General features: G+C 38.7%; 1 protein-coding gene and 1 long non-coding RNA gene across 5 annotated transcripts in view; one reads left to right on the forward strand and one right to left on the reverse strand.

Moving 5' to 3' along the window:
* Positions 1-1139: 1139 nt before the first annotated feature.
* Positions 1140-8481, reverse strand: LOC309642409. The gene is made up of 2 exons (XR_014253170.1): positions 8383-8481; positions 1140-7159 (listed from the first exon to the last, which is right to left on the reverse strand). It is a non-coding gene; the product is annotated as an uncharacterized lncRNA (long non-coding RNA).
* A 183-nt stretch (positions 8482-8664) lies between these two features.
* The window catches only part of LOC309642314 (transcription factor A, mitochondrial), a 49461-nt gene continuing 41122 nt past the window's right edge, over positions 8665-17003 (forward strand). For 2 of the 4 annotated variants that reach the window (XM_082423769.1, XM_082423770.1), the window contains exons 1-5: positions 8666-8920; positions 9493-9611; positions 10885-10955; positions 11367-11516; positions 14976-15071. In XM_082423769.1, coding sequence (XP_082279895.1) covers positions 8820-8920; positions 9493-9611; positions 10885-10955; positions 11367-11516; positions 14976-15071 — 537 coding nt within the window. In that variant the 5' untranslated portion in view covers positions 8666-8819. Of the gene's footprint in view, positions 8921-9492; positions 9612-10884; positions 10956-11366; positions 11517-14975; positions 15072-17003 lie in introns of all 4 variants that reach the window. The other 2 variants (XM_082423768.1, XM_082423771.1) reach the window with 2 other exon arrangements.

Here is a 17003-nt window from a genome sequence, read left to right on the forward strand (position 1 = left end):
TTAGAGATATCACAGGCTCAGATGATCTCTCTTGGCCCTAAGCTGTGCTGTCTTGGGGGAGGGCTGATGCAGTAAAGTCAAACTATTTCTTTTACCTTCTCCAATGTGTCCAAACTTGTATTTGTTTTTTGTTTTTGTTTTTTTTTTGCTTCAACATTGTCCTGGAAGTTCTCTGCTGGAAACCTGGACTTCCACAATGGCTCTTTCATCCATAAGTGATTTTCTAAGACAGTGTTTTGCAGGAGTTCCTGGGCTGTGGCTGTGAGGGGCTGGAGCCAGTTCATGGGCCACTGCAGGGTCCACAGCCAGGACCAGGACCACGTTCTGTATGTCTATTACCCAACACACAGGTGGGCAAGATTCCTCCCAGATCCCTTGGCAGAGATGCTCACAGCTCTCACAAAGGCACTTCTGTCCATGGATAGATGCCAAATTTTTCTTGGGGGCAGGGCACAAGCAAGGGTCAACTTATTCAGCCATAGTGCTGACATCACTCTACCCCCAGTGTGTATCTTTATAAGTGCCCTTACCATGCTGTATTATCAGTATCACTAACCATGAGATCCTTAGTGTTTATCATTTTTGACTCCCTGGGACCTAGCACAGTATCTGGCCCACAAGAGCTCAAATATTTATTGAATAAATAAATGAATGAACTGGGCCTCAGATGATACTTAGGATTTTAAATGGCATATTTAAGTGGGGAAGGCATTCATTCAAATAAGAGAAACCAAAGATAATAAAGTAAAAATAAGTGAAAATGGCCTTGGTCTGTGTGCAGTTAATGAGAGAAAAGATTAGGTGTAGAAGGCAGATTAATTAGATGTGAAACCTTGATTTGATGGCCTGTAAGAAATCAGTGTAAGTTTTTTTTTTTTTTGAATTCTATTTTTTTTTTATACAGCAGGTTCTTATTAGTTACCTATTTTATAAATATTAGTATATGTATGTCAATCCCAATCTCCCAATTCATCACACCACCACCCCACCCCCCTGCCACTTTCCCCCCTTGGTGTCCATACGTTTGTTCTCTACATCTGTGTCTCTATTTCTGCCCTGCAAACCGGTTCATCTGTACCATTTTTCTAGGTTCCAGATCAGTGTAAGTTTTTAATCAACAAAATGATGTAATAAAAGCATGCGTTTGGGGCTATTTATTTAGCAGAGTGTAGAATTGGAATTGGAATAATTTGTCATACTAGAATCCTCGGAATCATTCTTGGCTTCCACCTGTGAATGAAACCCTGCTGATTGTACTTAGAAATGCCTTTGGCATATGAGCCATGGCAGAATCTTAGTTCAGAATCTCAACCTCTTTCTTGGATCATAGCAATAACCTCCTAATTTACCTCCTTCGTTACAGTCTCCTCACTTCCATCACTCTCAGTGCTCCTACCAAAGAGGTTTTTCTAAAAATGAGTTTAAGCTGCCTAAAAAGTTATTTGTCCATCTTTTGCTAACAAGCTCCTCAGCATATTACACACAGCCCTTCACAACCTAATGCCACCCAACCTCTTTAGACTTGTCTCATACTACGCCTTTTCACATATATTTTGTCTTCTTAAGGACACTATGCCCTCATGCATATCTGTGACTTGCACATACTGTTTCCCTTTTCTGGAACGCACCTCCACCCTTCCTCACTTGAAAAAAACAGTTCAAATGTCACCTACTCTGTGAAGCCATTCCCTACTCTCCCAGCAGATTTAAACAGATGGATCATGCCTTAGTCACCTTTGTATTTTTAGAACTTATTGCATTTTCTAGCATAGTACTGGCTTCTACTAGGAATGGAGTTTTTTTTTTCATATATATTTAAAATGATAAATATTACCGTTGTATTTTGGAAAAAATGTAAAACAATACAGATCTATATAAAGTAAAAATTGAGTACCATCTACTCATTCCTGCAATACTAAGGTATAATCACCATTAAACCCAATTTTGTGTGTATAATTTTGCACACTTTTTATGCATGCACACACATGCATATGTGTGTGTATAGTTTTAAAAAATTCAAGCCTGAATGACTGAATGAATGAAGAAATAAAGGAACTTCAGATGTTATTTTTAGCAAGCCACAAATTAGTTAAATAAGTCAAGAAAGTCTTTTTTTTTTAACTGTGTTTTTAAAAATATTTATTTATTTATTTGGCTGCGCCAGGTCTTTGCTGCAGCAGGTGGGATCTTCATTGCGGCATGTGGGATCTTTCAGTTGTGGCATTTGAACTCTTAAGTTGCAGCATGTGGGATGTAGTTCCCGACCAGGGATCGAACCCAGGCCCCCTGCATTGGTAGTGTGGAGTCTTTCTTAACCACTGGACCATGGGGGAAGTCCCCAGATGGAGTCTTTACAAGGATAGAAAAGAAACAATAAAATGTAAGGGAATATTTAAAAAAAAAAACTGGGAATTCTCTGGCAGTCCAGTGGTTAGGACTCCACGCTTACACTGCAGGGCTGCACAGGTTCGATCCCTGGTCAGGGAACTAAGATCCTGCAAGCCGAACAGTGCAGCCAGAAAAAAAAAACAAACAAAAACTATTGCAACCTCATGACTGAATTGCCTATATTATGCTTACATAGAGTCAAATATAATTTCAAAGCTGCAAACTGTGGATTCATAGGTGGAGATTTTTAACAAGATGCAACAAGGAAGATAATCCTTCCTATATATCTCTCTCTGAATACTAGTTTTCATACCTGTACAATACAAATAATTCCACTTTGTAGGATTTATGAAAGGATTAGAAGCAAAATATATTAACATGCTTGCCATGTAGTTGAGTGATAAATTATAATTATTACCATTTGTATTGATCCGGTGTTTTACAATGTGAGGGCAGACAATGTAGGTTATCTTGTTTATTAATAGCATTATTCCCTCAATATAATCATTCTGAATTTCTTCCACTCTTTAAGTTGGCTTTCAGGAATATCCAGCAATATGAATTTGGGTTTTATAATTTGCATAAAATTATAGTTATCCTTTTTACTTGTCCTTCCTCCTGCTGACTCATAGAATCAGCTTTAAAATAGAAAACCTATATTTATTTTGCATAATACTGCTATAGCAATGGCTAAAAATAACTCTGATACCTTCTTAGTAATTAAGGTTGCATACCTTATTCTAATTGAGAAGTAATTCATAAACTAATTTAGATATCTGGGAACTATTAACATGCAATAGATCTTTCTTTAGAATTTTTCTCTCCTTTCCATCCTTTTGTAAACTGTTGGGGTTTTTTTGTTTTGTTTTGTTTTTGTTTTTGTTTTGTTTTTTATGTTTTGGCTGCACTGCGTGGCATGTGTACTGTTTTAAAAGGCAAACTGCTGTGAGGTGATAATAGACCCTAAGTGAATGAAAATGGTTTGAAGGAAAAAATTATACATGTAGTTTTCTTCACATACTTTATTAAAATCTTGATTTACAGGAAAGATAAGCTAGGAGATATTCAGATTATATATTTTTTCTTATATTGCTGCAAAGAATTGTTATACTTTTATAATTTGTGTGTGTTTATACTTTATTTCCCCAAAGTGTAAACTTTTTGAAACAGGAACGATGTCTTATCCTTTTTGTACCACTTCCAATGCCTATCACAGTGCTATTTAATTGCTGATGAGTACATTGTCTTTAGATGTGGTGTTTACAGTATAATCTTATTTCTAGAAATATATTTTACTTATGAGTTCAGAATTAAGTCTATTCCTCATGCTAAACCTACTGGGTGATTGTTCCTATTGTAGCTGGATTATTTGTCCATTATAATTACAAAAGCAAGACTGCTTTCTCTTAGGAATATTTTTTTCTTCAAGTGATAACTATGGATCTAACTCTTATTCACCAGGGAATTATCGTGGTCTCTGACTGCTGCTGCTGCTATTTATTGGTGCTACTTTCAGCTTTACTAGTGTGCAATATCAATAAACCATGATCATTGCTTTCATATATATGTTCCCAAATTTTACATTGTTCCCATCTACACACATAACTGTCCCTTCTATTGGCAAATGACACTTCTAACAGGTAGTTGCTGTTTCCTGTGGTGCCAAATTTGTATATAAATAATTTGTGCAAAACTAATCTTTTTACATTTTTTAATCTCCCTCTCTCTCTTTCTCTCCCTCCCTCCATCCATCCATCATGCTCAGTGTACTATGCTAGTATTACAGGGGACAGAAAGAAGCATAAGACTTAGTCTTGTCCTCAAGTATAGCTTACCATCTACTGAGGAAAAAACTATGTACACATAAAAAAAGATTAACAACCAGAGTGCTATATATGTCACAAGTAAATAATATGAGTTCACATAGTCTAGAAGATCCAAGGAAGATATCTGGGGCTGGAATGATGTGATGTGTTGACTGAGTCTGAGGGATAGTCTGATATAATGGGAAAAGTGCAAGACAATGAATTGGAAGAACCAGGTGTTCATTTCCACATCTTATTAACTGTTGTAACATTGTGACATGGGCTTTCTGAACTTAATTTCTCTCATTTGTAAATTGGGAACCATGATCATGATAATACTTGCTCTGTCTACTTCTTCAATTCGTGAATCATATAATCAAATACAGTTATATAAAGATGTTCTGAAAACATTAAAGAACAATTCCAACCTAAGTGTGTGTTGTTTTAATTTTTCATCACCTACCATAGTGTTTATGCTCAAAACATCACTAATAATTAAGAAGTGTTAAAAGTTCAATAGGAAGAGAGGAGCAATGCTGGTATATAATTCGTATGTTATTTAATCGGGAGAGGAAATGACAAAATAAAAGACAGGGCTGTGATGCAAATATGACTTTTTTGTTTGGATACAATCCATACTACACCTATAATTATTTAGAAGCTAATAATAATTGTTATGAATAATGTAAGGATAATGATAACCACTGTTGGGACTTCCCTGGCAGTCTAGTGGTTAAGACTCTGTGCTCCCAACGCAGGAGGCACAGGTTCCATGCCTGGTCAGGGAACTAGATCCCACACGCCACATGGCACGGCCAAAAAAAAAAGATAGCTATTATTTATTGAGCTTTTACTCTGTGCCAGGGACTGTAGTAAGAACTTTTTATACACTCTCTAATCTTCATAACAATCCTAAGAATCAACTATCACTGTTCCCATTTCACAGAGGGGAAAACTCTGGGACAGAGAGATTGTCATTTAGCAAGGTCACACAGGTAGTAACAAGCACGGGATTTGAACTTAGATCTGTCTAACTTCTAAGTCTGTATGCTTATCCAGTAATTTCCATAACTTTGGCATATCACACAAAATGCAACGGTAAACTCAGAGCCAAATTGAAGTCCTTTGATGTATTTATTAACAGACAAGAAATGGATATTTAAATAATAAACTATTTCAAGCAAAGGTGAAGTGAGGAATGAAGCTTTAGAGGGAGGAGAAAGGCCAGTTCATGGAGGACTTGTATGCCATATATGAGAATTTAAACTTGATTCTGTGGGTAATCATGAACCATTGAAGGTTTCAAGTACAGAAATGTGATCATTGCCTGCCTGGCACAGAGTTGCTGCTCCATTCATACTTCATGAACAAATGAATGAATGGGATTTGCCTTTTAGAAGGACTGACCTGGTGACAGTGTGAAATACAGTTTGGAGGGAAGTAAGACTGAAAGTAGGCAAACTGGGGACTTCCCTGGCAGTCCAGTGGTTAAGAGTCCGCGCTTCCACTGCAGGGGCCATGGGTTCAATCCCTGGTCCGGGAACTAAGATCCCACATGCTGCATAATGCAGCCAAAAAAAAAAAAAAGAAAGAAAGTAGGAAAACTACTGTAAGATTTTGGGAAAAGATAGCAGAGCCGTTGTGAACCAGTGGCATACAGGAGCTGACTGGTACTGGCTTGAAAAGCCAATTATGTATATTTCTTCCCAACTTCAGGTTCAGTGACATTCAGTTGGTGGTTTGAAATCAGCCATGTGAGTATTTATTTACACCATAGATCTCAGCAAACACTACAAATTAGGGCTCTCTTTTCAGAGAGCTGATTTACCAACACACTACTGGCCTGATCAAAAGCTATAGCAATGTGATGGAAGAGGAGGAAATACTTACTAGAGGGGCTAATGAAATAGAATCAGCAATACTTATCATTAGTTGGTTGATGGGTGAGGAGTGTGAATGAGGGAGATTATATAATAGTTTATCAAGTTATTGGCTTCCATGATTCCAACGGGATACTGGTGCCTCTTACCAAGAGAAGGAGTTCAAGATAGGGGAAAGATAGTGAATTCTGTTCAGGGAAAACTGAGGTATCTGTGAAACATGATGGTAAAGATGCCAGTGGCTATATATTGGGGTTGGCCAAAAAGTTCGTCCGGGTTTGCCATAAGATTTTACAGCTACGGAAAAACTTGAACGAACTTTTTGGCCAACCCAATAGATGTGAGCGTAAAAGGAGAGGTCTGGATTCAATATGAAATAGGAAACCATGAGGATGTAACTGATAGCTGAAGTCAGTTGGGACTGAAACACTGGGAGCAGAGGAAATTTTAAAACAAAATAAAGGGATAGAACCCTGGAAAAGTCTGGAAAAGTCTTCAAGTTTTATAAAGTAAATATACATGAAGCCATATGCTTTTGTTCAAAGACAGTGTGAGTAAGTAGGTAGAATTATATTTTCTGTGTAAATGCTGAGTTTGGAATAAAATTATCACTGCAATGTATATGAGTTTTATAGAATATTGGAATCTGATGAAAACAGAAATGTTATAGATCAGATTTATAAGAACTTTTTATAGCAAGATTTATGAAAATGACACTTTAAAACAACAAAAAGCTTTTTAAATATCCAAAAGAAGTTTAACTTTATATCAAACATCTGAAAGAATAAAAACACTCTAGAAAAATATAAAGAAAAATTATTTCAGAAATTAGCTAAAATGTAATTATAAGGAATTCTAGCCTATACTTACCTCTATCTTGACACTGTACTGCAACTCTTCTTTTCTTTGCCTCTGCCACTAGTTTTCACTGCAGGTGGGGAGAATGCTGTGTCTATCTTTGTTTGGGGCCTTGTACATAGTATGTACTCAGAAAAAAACAAACAATAAAACCCAGTCCTGTTTCTTCCATGACAGGGTGAGAGGTTTGAACAGATGACCTGGAAGGTCCCTTTCAATCCTGAGAGCCTGTGAAAAGGAAGTGGTGATAGTTGCTTACCACTTAAAAGAAGAAGTGGGCTTAATCTTTTATGGCACCGAAGGACCAATGTTTCAAAGCTACAGACTCTCAGCTCAATATTACACTGGTAAGAATTTTCTAACAAAGCTATCCAACAGAGGAAAGGCTGTTTCAGGAGGTGGCTATCTTTGAAATAAATGGAATGTGAGAGCTAGAAGGACCCTTCCATAGCTTTAGTTTAGGTCTTTCCAACTTCTTCATGCCATTGTCCACATGGAAAATGGTTGTACAGCACATCTATCAATATCTCAAGGCAGGACTTTCCTGGTGGCACAGTGGTTAAGAATCCGCCTGCCAATGCAGGGGACAAGGGTTCGAGCCCTGGTCCGGGAAGATCCCACATGCCGCAGAGCAACTAAGCCCGTGCGTCACAACCACTGAGCCTGCTCTCCAGAAGCTGTGAGCCACAACCACTGAGCCGGCGTGCCACAACTACTGAAGCCCACGCGCTCTAGGGCCTGTGCTTCGCAACAAGAGAAGCCACCGCAATGAGAAGCACGCGCACCGCAAAAAGAGTAACCCCCGCTCACCACTAGAGAAAGCCCACGTGCAGCAACAAAGACCCAACACAGCCAAAAGTAAATAAATAAATTTATTAAAAAAAGAAAAAATCTCAAGGCATACTTGTCACACGTTCTCAGGGCTTTGGTTGGGAAAACGCTGACCTAGTCCAGCGTCCTCAGCTGCAGTGGGGGAATTAAATCTTAGAGAGGGGATGCGACATTCCCGGATCAAGACGTTAATGCTGAGGCTAGAACTCTAGTCTCTGGGCAACTAACTAGCCAAAGTCTCCTCCCCACAAATTAAGCAGGGGTTGGATGTCAAGCTTGAAGACTGCGTCAGTGGTAGTCACAGTGGATGGGGTGATGGTCCGGATCGGTATTGCTTTAATGTGGTCCCATTACCACTGGCATTAGAACTTGTTAAACCTTGAGGAACCTGGGACCCACACAGACATACTGAATCTGGCTCTGCTGCAAGGCCTGGGAATCTGCATTTTAAGGTTTGCAACCATGCCCCACCCCCCCTCCTCGGTAGTAATTTTGGACTCTGAGCTCCAGCTCCTGCTTGAACACTTTAACACTCTGCTGGGCGCGTAGCACCCAGCAACCTGACCTCAGAGAAGCGTGGGCGGCACAGCTACACTGTGGTAAAATTGTCTGTTACGTACTAGTCCTTCCCGTCATCACAGGCCAGCCAGTACCGTGTCCGGGTGAGGCCACCGCCGTGCCTCTGTCAGCCTCCTGGGCCAGCGGCTGAACAGGCTGCGGAGGGCGGGCTGCGGATGGGGGCAGAAGCTGCTTAGCAGTGCCCCCTCGAGGCACTGCTGAGCCGGGAGGCGGTTTCCCTTCTCCGCCCCCGAGTTCCTCCTACTTCCTCGTAGTCCCGCCCACCAAGGAACCCACTACAGCGCCTGCGCCTTCTTCCTTGCCCCGCCCCCACCTAAACCGGATGTTAACCGACGTCCCATAGTGCCTTGCGAGTGGCGGGCCTGATAGCAAAATTGGGGGGTAGCTACGGGTTCAAGTCGTTTTTGTTGGGGTTGTTTTATTGTGCCCGGGCGCTGTACGAGATTGGGGCCTGGTCAGTGCTTCGTCTGCGGATGCAATGGCGCTTCTCCGGGGCGTGTGGGGCGTGCTGAGTGCTCTGGGAAAGTCAGGAGCGGACCTCTGCGCGGGATGTGGCAGTCGACTGCGCTCTCCTCTCAGGTAGGACTGCTCGCCTGCGCCTCCGGAGGCGGCAGGGCTCAGGACACCCTGGGGTTGGAATGTAGACGCTTTTCTGCGCTTTCTGCCCCTCCTAAAAGGTCAGGGCCGAGTTGGCCCTGTGATTCAGACCTCGACCTTGCCACGGGGATGGTGGCTTTGAGACCAGGCCTTACTGCATCAGTACCCCGTGCCTTGCTTCCGGCTACCTTTCCCCTCCTCCCCGCCCCTTTTTACTGTCTAACCTTGGAGCACCCCGTTCTGCTTTCCCTACGAAGTCGCTCCTAGAGTCTCCTGCCTTCATCTAGGCATTAAGGAGGCGGGGCCCAGGAGCTGGAGTGTACACGCTTTCCTCCACTGTCTGCCCTTCCTAGGAGGTAAGGGCTTTGAGACTTAAGTTTTGGAAGCTTTTGCTTCTGGATAGGACAGGATTTTAAATGTCATTATCTTTCTTGTCGAAGGTGTCAGATATATAGCATTTTGATGACATCTTGTTTGGCATCTCTGTTCAGATCCTTACGAATATGGGCACTTAAATGCTTAACATTGGTTGTTTTCTTTTTATTTGTATGTAGTTTTGCGAATGTACCAAGATGGTTTTCATCTAACTTCATTGGTTATCCAAAGAAGCCTATGACTTCATACGTTCGATTTTCTAAAGAACAGCTACCCATATTTAAAGCTCAGAACCCAGGTGAGGAGTTTGGGCTATATACTCTTCTTTGATGTAATAAAGAGGCCACTAAGCAGTTAAATTGGAAACTTGATTTTCACTACCAAAGCATCCAGTGAATGCAGAAACATAACCATTCTGTTTGATGTTCTGTAAAACAGGAGGTATAACATATTTTTTACCAAATAAAAATGCTTTAAATGTAATTGACATCTAGCGAAAGGTATTTTTAAAATAACATGCAAAGTGGAAAGCACCCAGGGAAGAGGATGAAAAAGCTGAATTTTGGGCCTTTTTGCCATTGGCCCAGAGGACCATTGATGAATCATTTTAGCTTTTGCTTAGCTCCTGCTTCTGCCACTGGGAATTATTAATAAAGTTACAATGAAATAACTTATGTGGACATGTTATGTAAACTTTAAAGCTCTACACAAATTACTGTTAATTTCAGGAGCTTTTTCACTGAAAGTCAGTTCTTGAGTTCCTGAAAGATTTCCAGTTAGGAGGTTTGTTGACTCCCTAGAAAGGGTGTGGGTCTTTATTTAGGTTACAGTGTAAAGATAATGACTAAGTTAGTAATTGCTGACCTTTGCTTATGATTTCAAAAGCCTTTTCACATGCAGTACATCACAGGGCACTTGTGAAAATCAAATGAGCTGTTAATAGTCTTACATTATAAAGAACTGGTTTAAGAGACATGCTTCAGTACTCATATCTTTTAAAATGTAGGAGTTGAAACTAACAAGTGGTTTGTTAAATCATTTTTACCCTGTCATTCCAGTTAAGATGAGGAAGGCAATGGGGAATAATGAATTGGTTTTAGTATAATTTAGTTTGTTAGCAAATGGTATTTCTGTAATTGATATACAAGGTGGTGTTACATGAATCAAGACTATATTTTGTTGTTTAGTCAGGTTTAATGAACTTGATAATTCCTGAAAGACTTGAAAAAAATGTTTTGATTGAAATGTGAAGTAAAAAATTTGTAGACACTGATTACGCAATGACTTAAACTAGTAATCAATTTCTGAGGACCATTTTGGTGGTAAGTGATAATCCCTAATTATTAGATAACAGACTTTAACAATGTTAGAAAATATTAAATTATTTATCGTATTTAAGTTAGTTGGTTAGAGAAAAGCTAAATCGTTGTATTAAGTTGTGTGTGGTATAGAGGTATCTGTAAAAATACTTAATTTTAGAGCTAATGGATTATGCTTTCCTGGAAGTCTTTAGAAATTGATCCTGAGACATAAAATTGTGACATCAATTTTTACTTTATTTCATTTCATAGATGCGAAAAATTCAGAACTAATTAAAAAAATCGCTGAGCTATGGAGGGAACTTCCTGATGCAGAGAAAAAGGTAAGCATATAAGTTTTCAACATTGCTGACCAGTTATTCTGTAGTTAAGAATAATTGTCATGTCCTTTAGGGAACCAGATGACCCAGAGTTTTTTTTTTTAACATCCATTATCTACAAAGGAACTTCATACCTTCTGATCCACATAAATGATGAGAATATGGATGTATGGGAGTGGCGATGAAGGGTTGGCAGCAATTTGAAGTTGAAGGCTAATTACTGGACTCTCCCCTCGGTAATCATGTATATGAAAAATACGTGACTTATAAATGTGATCCGAGAGCACATTTTTCACTTGGTGATTCAGTCTGTCTTTACCTGAAGTCATGCAGTTGTCTTTCCCTGACAGGTGTGCTATGTTTAATTAGTCAACAACAGTTTATTGACTTCTTATATGAGTTTTCTATTTATAGATATATGAAGATGCTTACAGGACAGACTGGCAGGCATACAAAGAAGAGATAAACAGAATTCAAGAACAACTAACTCCAAGTCAAATTGTATCTTTGGAAAAAGAAATCATGCAGAAACGTTTAAAAAAGAAAGCGTTAATAAAAAAGAGAGTGAGTATCATTGAAATATTCTTTTCCTTTGGCAAATAACTGAAATATATATATCTATGAGTATAGGTGTTTTTGTCTTATTTTGATGATATGGTAGAATGTCATCAAGTGTACTCTAGTTAGGAAAAAATAGGATAGTTCCCTTCTGCCACTAGAACCACTTGCCTTTGAGTCTGTTTTGGAAACCCTTTTTGCTACTTCTGGATGCATCTGAATTTAAGATATATAGTTAGGACTGGCATGAAAGCTGTAGGAACAGAGTTATAAAACAGCCAAATCACGAATAGCAAGAATCTTGCTTCTGGGTCTTGTCTAGAGTAACCTACTGATTTGAATTGTTCTATAGGTAATGGTGAATTTGATTCTGAATATTGCTTAATAGACTGAATTAATTAACAATGTTTAAAAAGTGCCTATTGTATCTTATCAAATAAGAAGTGCCTTTAGGATGAAATCCTGTTTTTCCTCATTAAAAACCCCACATGTTTCAAAATTAGTGGTTTCCAGCTTAAGGTATTAATCCATATAAATTCCATTGTTTGATAGTTAGACTACATCTTTCTGTAGTATTAGGTGTGAGGTGGAGAACTTGCTGGTCCAGTACATATACAATAGAAAAGGGTCATCAGAGTTAAAACTATTTCTCTGGAAAAGTAGATTCTAGCCTTTAATGTGAGGTGCTAGGATCTCTCTCCCTAACCCTAATGTCTTAAGCCCTCCTAGCACTCGGGTGAGGACTCACCCAATTTCATTTCAATGATTGTAATCTGAGACTGCTGATCCAATTAGTAAAAGGAAGCCAGAAAAGATGCTAAGAGTGAGAGATAAGAGTCTCTGCATAGGGATGGTATTTGGAGGGTTGAGAACTAGGGTTTACTCTCCCTTTTCTGCTCTCCCTTTCTACTTAATGCACCCAAACCAGTACTTAGAGTGGGGAGGACCAGAAATGAGGATTGGGCAGATATAAGGGGTTTCCTAGTCAAATATTTCTTCTGTTCCTTTCTCTGTTCTCCTCATATTCCCATTACATGTGTGTTATACCTATTGTAGTTGTCCCATAATTGTTGGATATTCTGTTATCTTTTCTTTTCTTTTCAGTCTTTGTTCTCTTTGCTTTTGGGTTTTTGAGGATTCTTTTTGGTTTTTTTGGCTGCGTCATGCAGCTTGTTCCCTGACCAGGGATCAAACCTGTGCCCCCTGAAGTGGAAGCTCGGAGTCCTAACCACTGGACTGCCAGGGAATTCCCGCTGTTAGTGTTTTTTATCTCTAGCACTTCTTTTTTTTAAAAAAATGATTGTGCACTTATTTTATTTTATTTATTTATTTTTGGCTGCATTGGGTCTTCGTTGCTGTGCACAGGCTTTCTCTAGTTGCGGCAAGTGGGGGCTACCTTCGTTGTGGTGCACGGGCTTCTTACTGTGGTGGCTTCTCTTGTTGCGGAGCACAGGCTCTAGGTGCGCGGGCTTCAGTAGTTGTGGCACGCGGGCTCTAGAGCGCAGGCTCAGTAGTTGTGGCTCACGGGCTTAGTTGCTCCGCAGCATTTGGGATCTTCCCGGACCAGGGATCGAACCTGTGTCTCCTGCATTGGCAGGTGGATTCTTAACCACTGCGCCACCAGGGAAGTCCCTCTAGCACTTCTCTTTGGTTCTTATGAGTTCCATCTCTGCTTACAATGCCCATCTGTTCTTGCAAGCTGTCTAGAATCCTTAGCATATTAATCACAGTTGTTTTAAAATTCTGGTCTGATAATTACAGCATCCCTGCCATATCTAGTTCTGAGGATTGCTTTGTCTCTTCAAATTAGGTTTTTTGCCTTTTAGTATGCCTTGAAATTTTTTCTTGATAGCTGGACATGATGTGCTGGGTAAAAGGAAATGCTGTATATAGGCCTTAGTAATGTGGTAAGGCATGGGGACAAGGGAAGCATTCTACAGTCCTGTGATTACGTCTTGGTCTTTTAATGAGCCTATGCCTTGGCACTGTGAAGTTCACAAGTGTTTCTCAGTTTTTTCTCCCCTTTGTAGGTGGAACAGGATGGCTAGAATAAGCTGTAGTCAGGTATTTCCTTTCATTGAAGTCAGTTAGGCTCTGATAGTATACCAGCAGGTTAGGTTCTGATTAACTAGTTTCCCCTGAGGGCAGGCCTTGTTAAGAATAATAAAATGCTCAGGCATTTCAAAGTGTTTCCTTTTCTTCTCATCCTGCTGAAAGCAAGAGGGGATTTTTCTTGATATTTACTGTTGGAATCTGGTCAGGTTCCTGGGGATAAACCTCACAATGTGAGGTCCTTCCTATGACTGGGTAACTCTCAGAGTTGTCCGCATGGAGCCTCCAGCAGTTTGTTAACTGCAGTTCAGTTTCCTCCCCGGCACTGGTTTCCATTCCTGAGTCTCTGCTCCGGTAAGCCTAGACTCCCTGTGTTCACTTGTCTGTGTCTGTCTCTTCAGTCTTGGGGGCAGCAGTTTGCCATGTGTCCTCTCTTCTGTGCATCCAAGAGGATTTGTTGATTTTCCAGTCTGTTCAGCTTTATACTTGTTAGGATGGAGTGGTGACTTCCAAACTTCTTACATGTGGAACCGGAAACCTGAAGTCTGAGTGTTTCTGTTCTTTCTCTCTGTTGGAATTTTTCTTTCCATTAGATTCCCAGTTCCAACTGGTTAGAGAGTAGGTGAGAAGTGTGGGAACCAGGAAGTTGGAGGTGAAGCACCTAGGAGAGAAATCCCTAGTAGTAGCTCTAGAAGCAAAAGGGGAAATGCATAGTTAAGTTGTAAAATGCCTAGTTTCCTGACTGAGAGGTTCAGGGCCATGAAAGTGATCTCTACATGTAAATCAGAGAAGCCCTACTTTTACTTATGAATGAAAGTTGGGTTTGTTATTGACTGTAACCAAATTGCCATTAAAAGCTCCATCATTTTACAAATTACTATCAAATTCAGCAACTAAATAAGTTAAGATGATGCAATATCTTTCATTAGATAATGCATCCCCCTGACCCCTTTTGATACCTAGTAAAAATAATTGAAATTAACATATCTGTTGAGGGTTAAAGGTTGAGAGACATGCAGGGAAGGAAATGAAATGAGAGATTTTTAAACAGATACTCTAATGTTCTTGAGTTGTGGTGGAGACATGTAGTGCTTTGGCCAAGGAGATGGTAGTGTACAAAAAGATTTTGTACATATGTGCTCAGTTATTCAGTTCATGGAGACCGTGAAAATAATATGTAAAGGAAATGTTTTTGTATGAAAAATAACTCACAAAATCTATTAGAATTTTCAAAGCAGTACTATAAAAATTCTGACCCCAAGAGGGAACAATCACATGCTTTATATAAGAATCATAATGTTCACTTTAAAGAACATTCTGTAATGCATAGTAGTGAATAAAGTTTTTCTGTAGGTGAAATTAAGTCTCATAGAGGTTAAAACTTTATCTCACTGTTCCATTTTTATTACTTAGGAGTTAACAATGCTTGGAAAACCGAAAAGACCTCGCTCAGCTTATAACATTTTTATAGCTGAACGCTTTCAGGAAGCTAAGGATGGTACATCACAGGTAAAACAGAACCGTTTATTTTTAAAATTTTTGTTTATTCTAAGTTTTAAAATACCTAGACAGGAAATTTTAGGGGTGCCACATGTCAAATGGTGAAGAAAAGTGGTAAATTACTATAAACAAATATTATATACAAATAAGGCCCTCTTTCTTGTATCTCTTTTAAAGATGAATCCTTTTTCTTACCACATACAATTAATTTGAATATGTAGCTGCCTATATATAGAGAGAGAGAGAGTCAACTTTTAAAATTCAGAAAACATATAAAATTTTCAGCTTTATAGGGTTGTTAAAGTTCTGGAGACTTCTTATCCAGCAGTTCTTAACTGTTTTACAGTCACTGGGAAAGTAGGGTTGAGGTGTAATATTTTGTACTGGGATTTGAGTGTAACCTATGGCTTCATGTTATATCCTTTAATAAAATTTTAGTTTTGCCCACAGGAATGTATTACACATGTGCATGTCATATGAATGTGCAGAAAAAAAAAAAGCTTGTTGTTCCTGCTGTGGCTTAGTGTTTTGTTTATTTCCTTCTTAGAGGCTCCAAATTGACAATTCTTTTTTTCCTTTTATAATAAGCCATGGTAAGAGAAGTTGTCTGTTCAGATTCCTAATTCTTGTCAATCTGAGATATAGGTTTTTTGCCACTCTGCTTCTTTGGGTTACTTAGATCATTTTACAAATCCTATTGAACATATGATTAAATAATGTATATATGTGATGTACTTTTTCCTGGCTATATACTTTTACTGATTTACTCCCCTTGGGATTTTAAATTTAGTTTCCATGGCCCTGCATTACTAAAAAAGCAAGCCTATTTATTTTTTTAGTTGGAATTTGCTCAGTCACTAACTTACCTTGGATTTATTGATAGTTTTCTTATTAGTATAAGAAGGTTATATGCTTGAGAATCCTGAATCAGTGGTTCTCAACTCTGACTGCATCTTGGAATCACTTCAGAAGCTTCATGGCTGGGCCTTATCCCTGGAAATTAAAATTAACTCAATTATATCATTTTTATTCATGTAAAAAATACACCCTCATAGTTTAAAGAATCAAAATAAGGCTTGTTATGAAAGATACTAGTTTTACCGTGTATTCCTTACTCCAGAGTTAATACATTCTGTTTTAGTCGATTCTTGTGGTATTTACCTCCATATTTCTAAATAATGTTCTGTATCGTTACTTCCTGATTTTTTTTTTTAATTCTAAGCATTACATATATTTTAGGCATTACCTCTCACTATTTGATGAACATTTAACTCTTTCTTATTCCACTGTTCACATTTCCATCATCCTACCTCCCAATATAGTTACCATAATTTTGTTTAGATCAACATTGAGTACTTAACATTATTATGATAATGTAAACCATATTCATAGCTGAGGTGTTCCATTTGCTATGATTATTTTTCCTTTCTGGCAAAACTTTCACTGAAATTGATTATGTCTTGTTTTTGTATTTGCTTAGTTTTTTATGTACTATCCATAATTCCACCCAAATTCTTCAATATTCACTAGCTTGAGTACATTAGAGTACATTAGATGCATTAAGTATTCTGTCAGTTTCATTAAATATTCTGTTTGTTCCAGTTTGGTTGTTGCCTTCTATGCTTAGTGCATAGCTGACATCCTGGATCTTCATCATCATCCTTGTGGTGCTTTTGCTTCTTCTGTTGTCTTTCTTGGTTTACTGATTCTATTACAGCATCTCCCCCAGTAAGAGTACATGGGAGATTAATTTTTTGAGTTCTTGCATGTCTAAAAATGTCTACATTTGTTTGATAGTTTGACTTGACATAGAATTCTAGGAAATCATGTTCTTTGAAAAATTTAAAAATATTGCTCCTTTCTCTGGTAGCTTTTTAAATTGCTTTTGAGAAGTGTAAAGCCGTTTTGATTGTTGGTCTTTTGACAGTGATCCGTTTTCTT

This window comes from Balaenoptera physalus (assembly GCF_965194825.1).
Source record: "Balaenoptera physalus genome assembly, chromosome: 14".
NCBI lineage: Eukaryota > Metazoa > Chordata > Mammalia > Artiodactyla > Balaenopteridae > Balaenoptera > Balaenoptera physalus.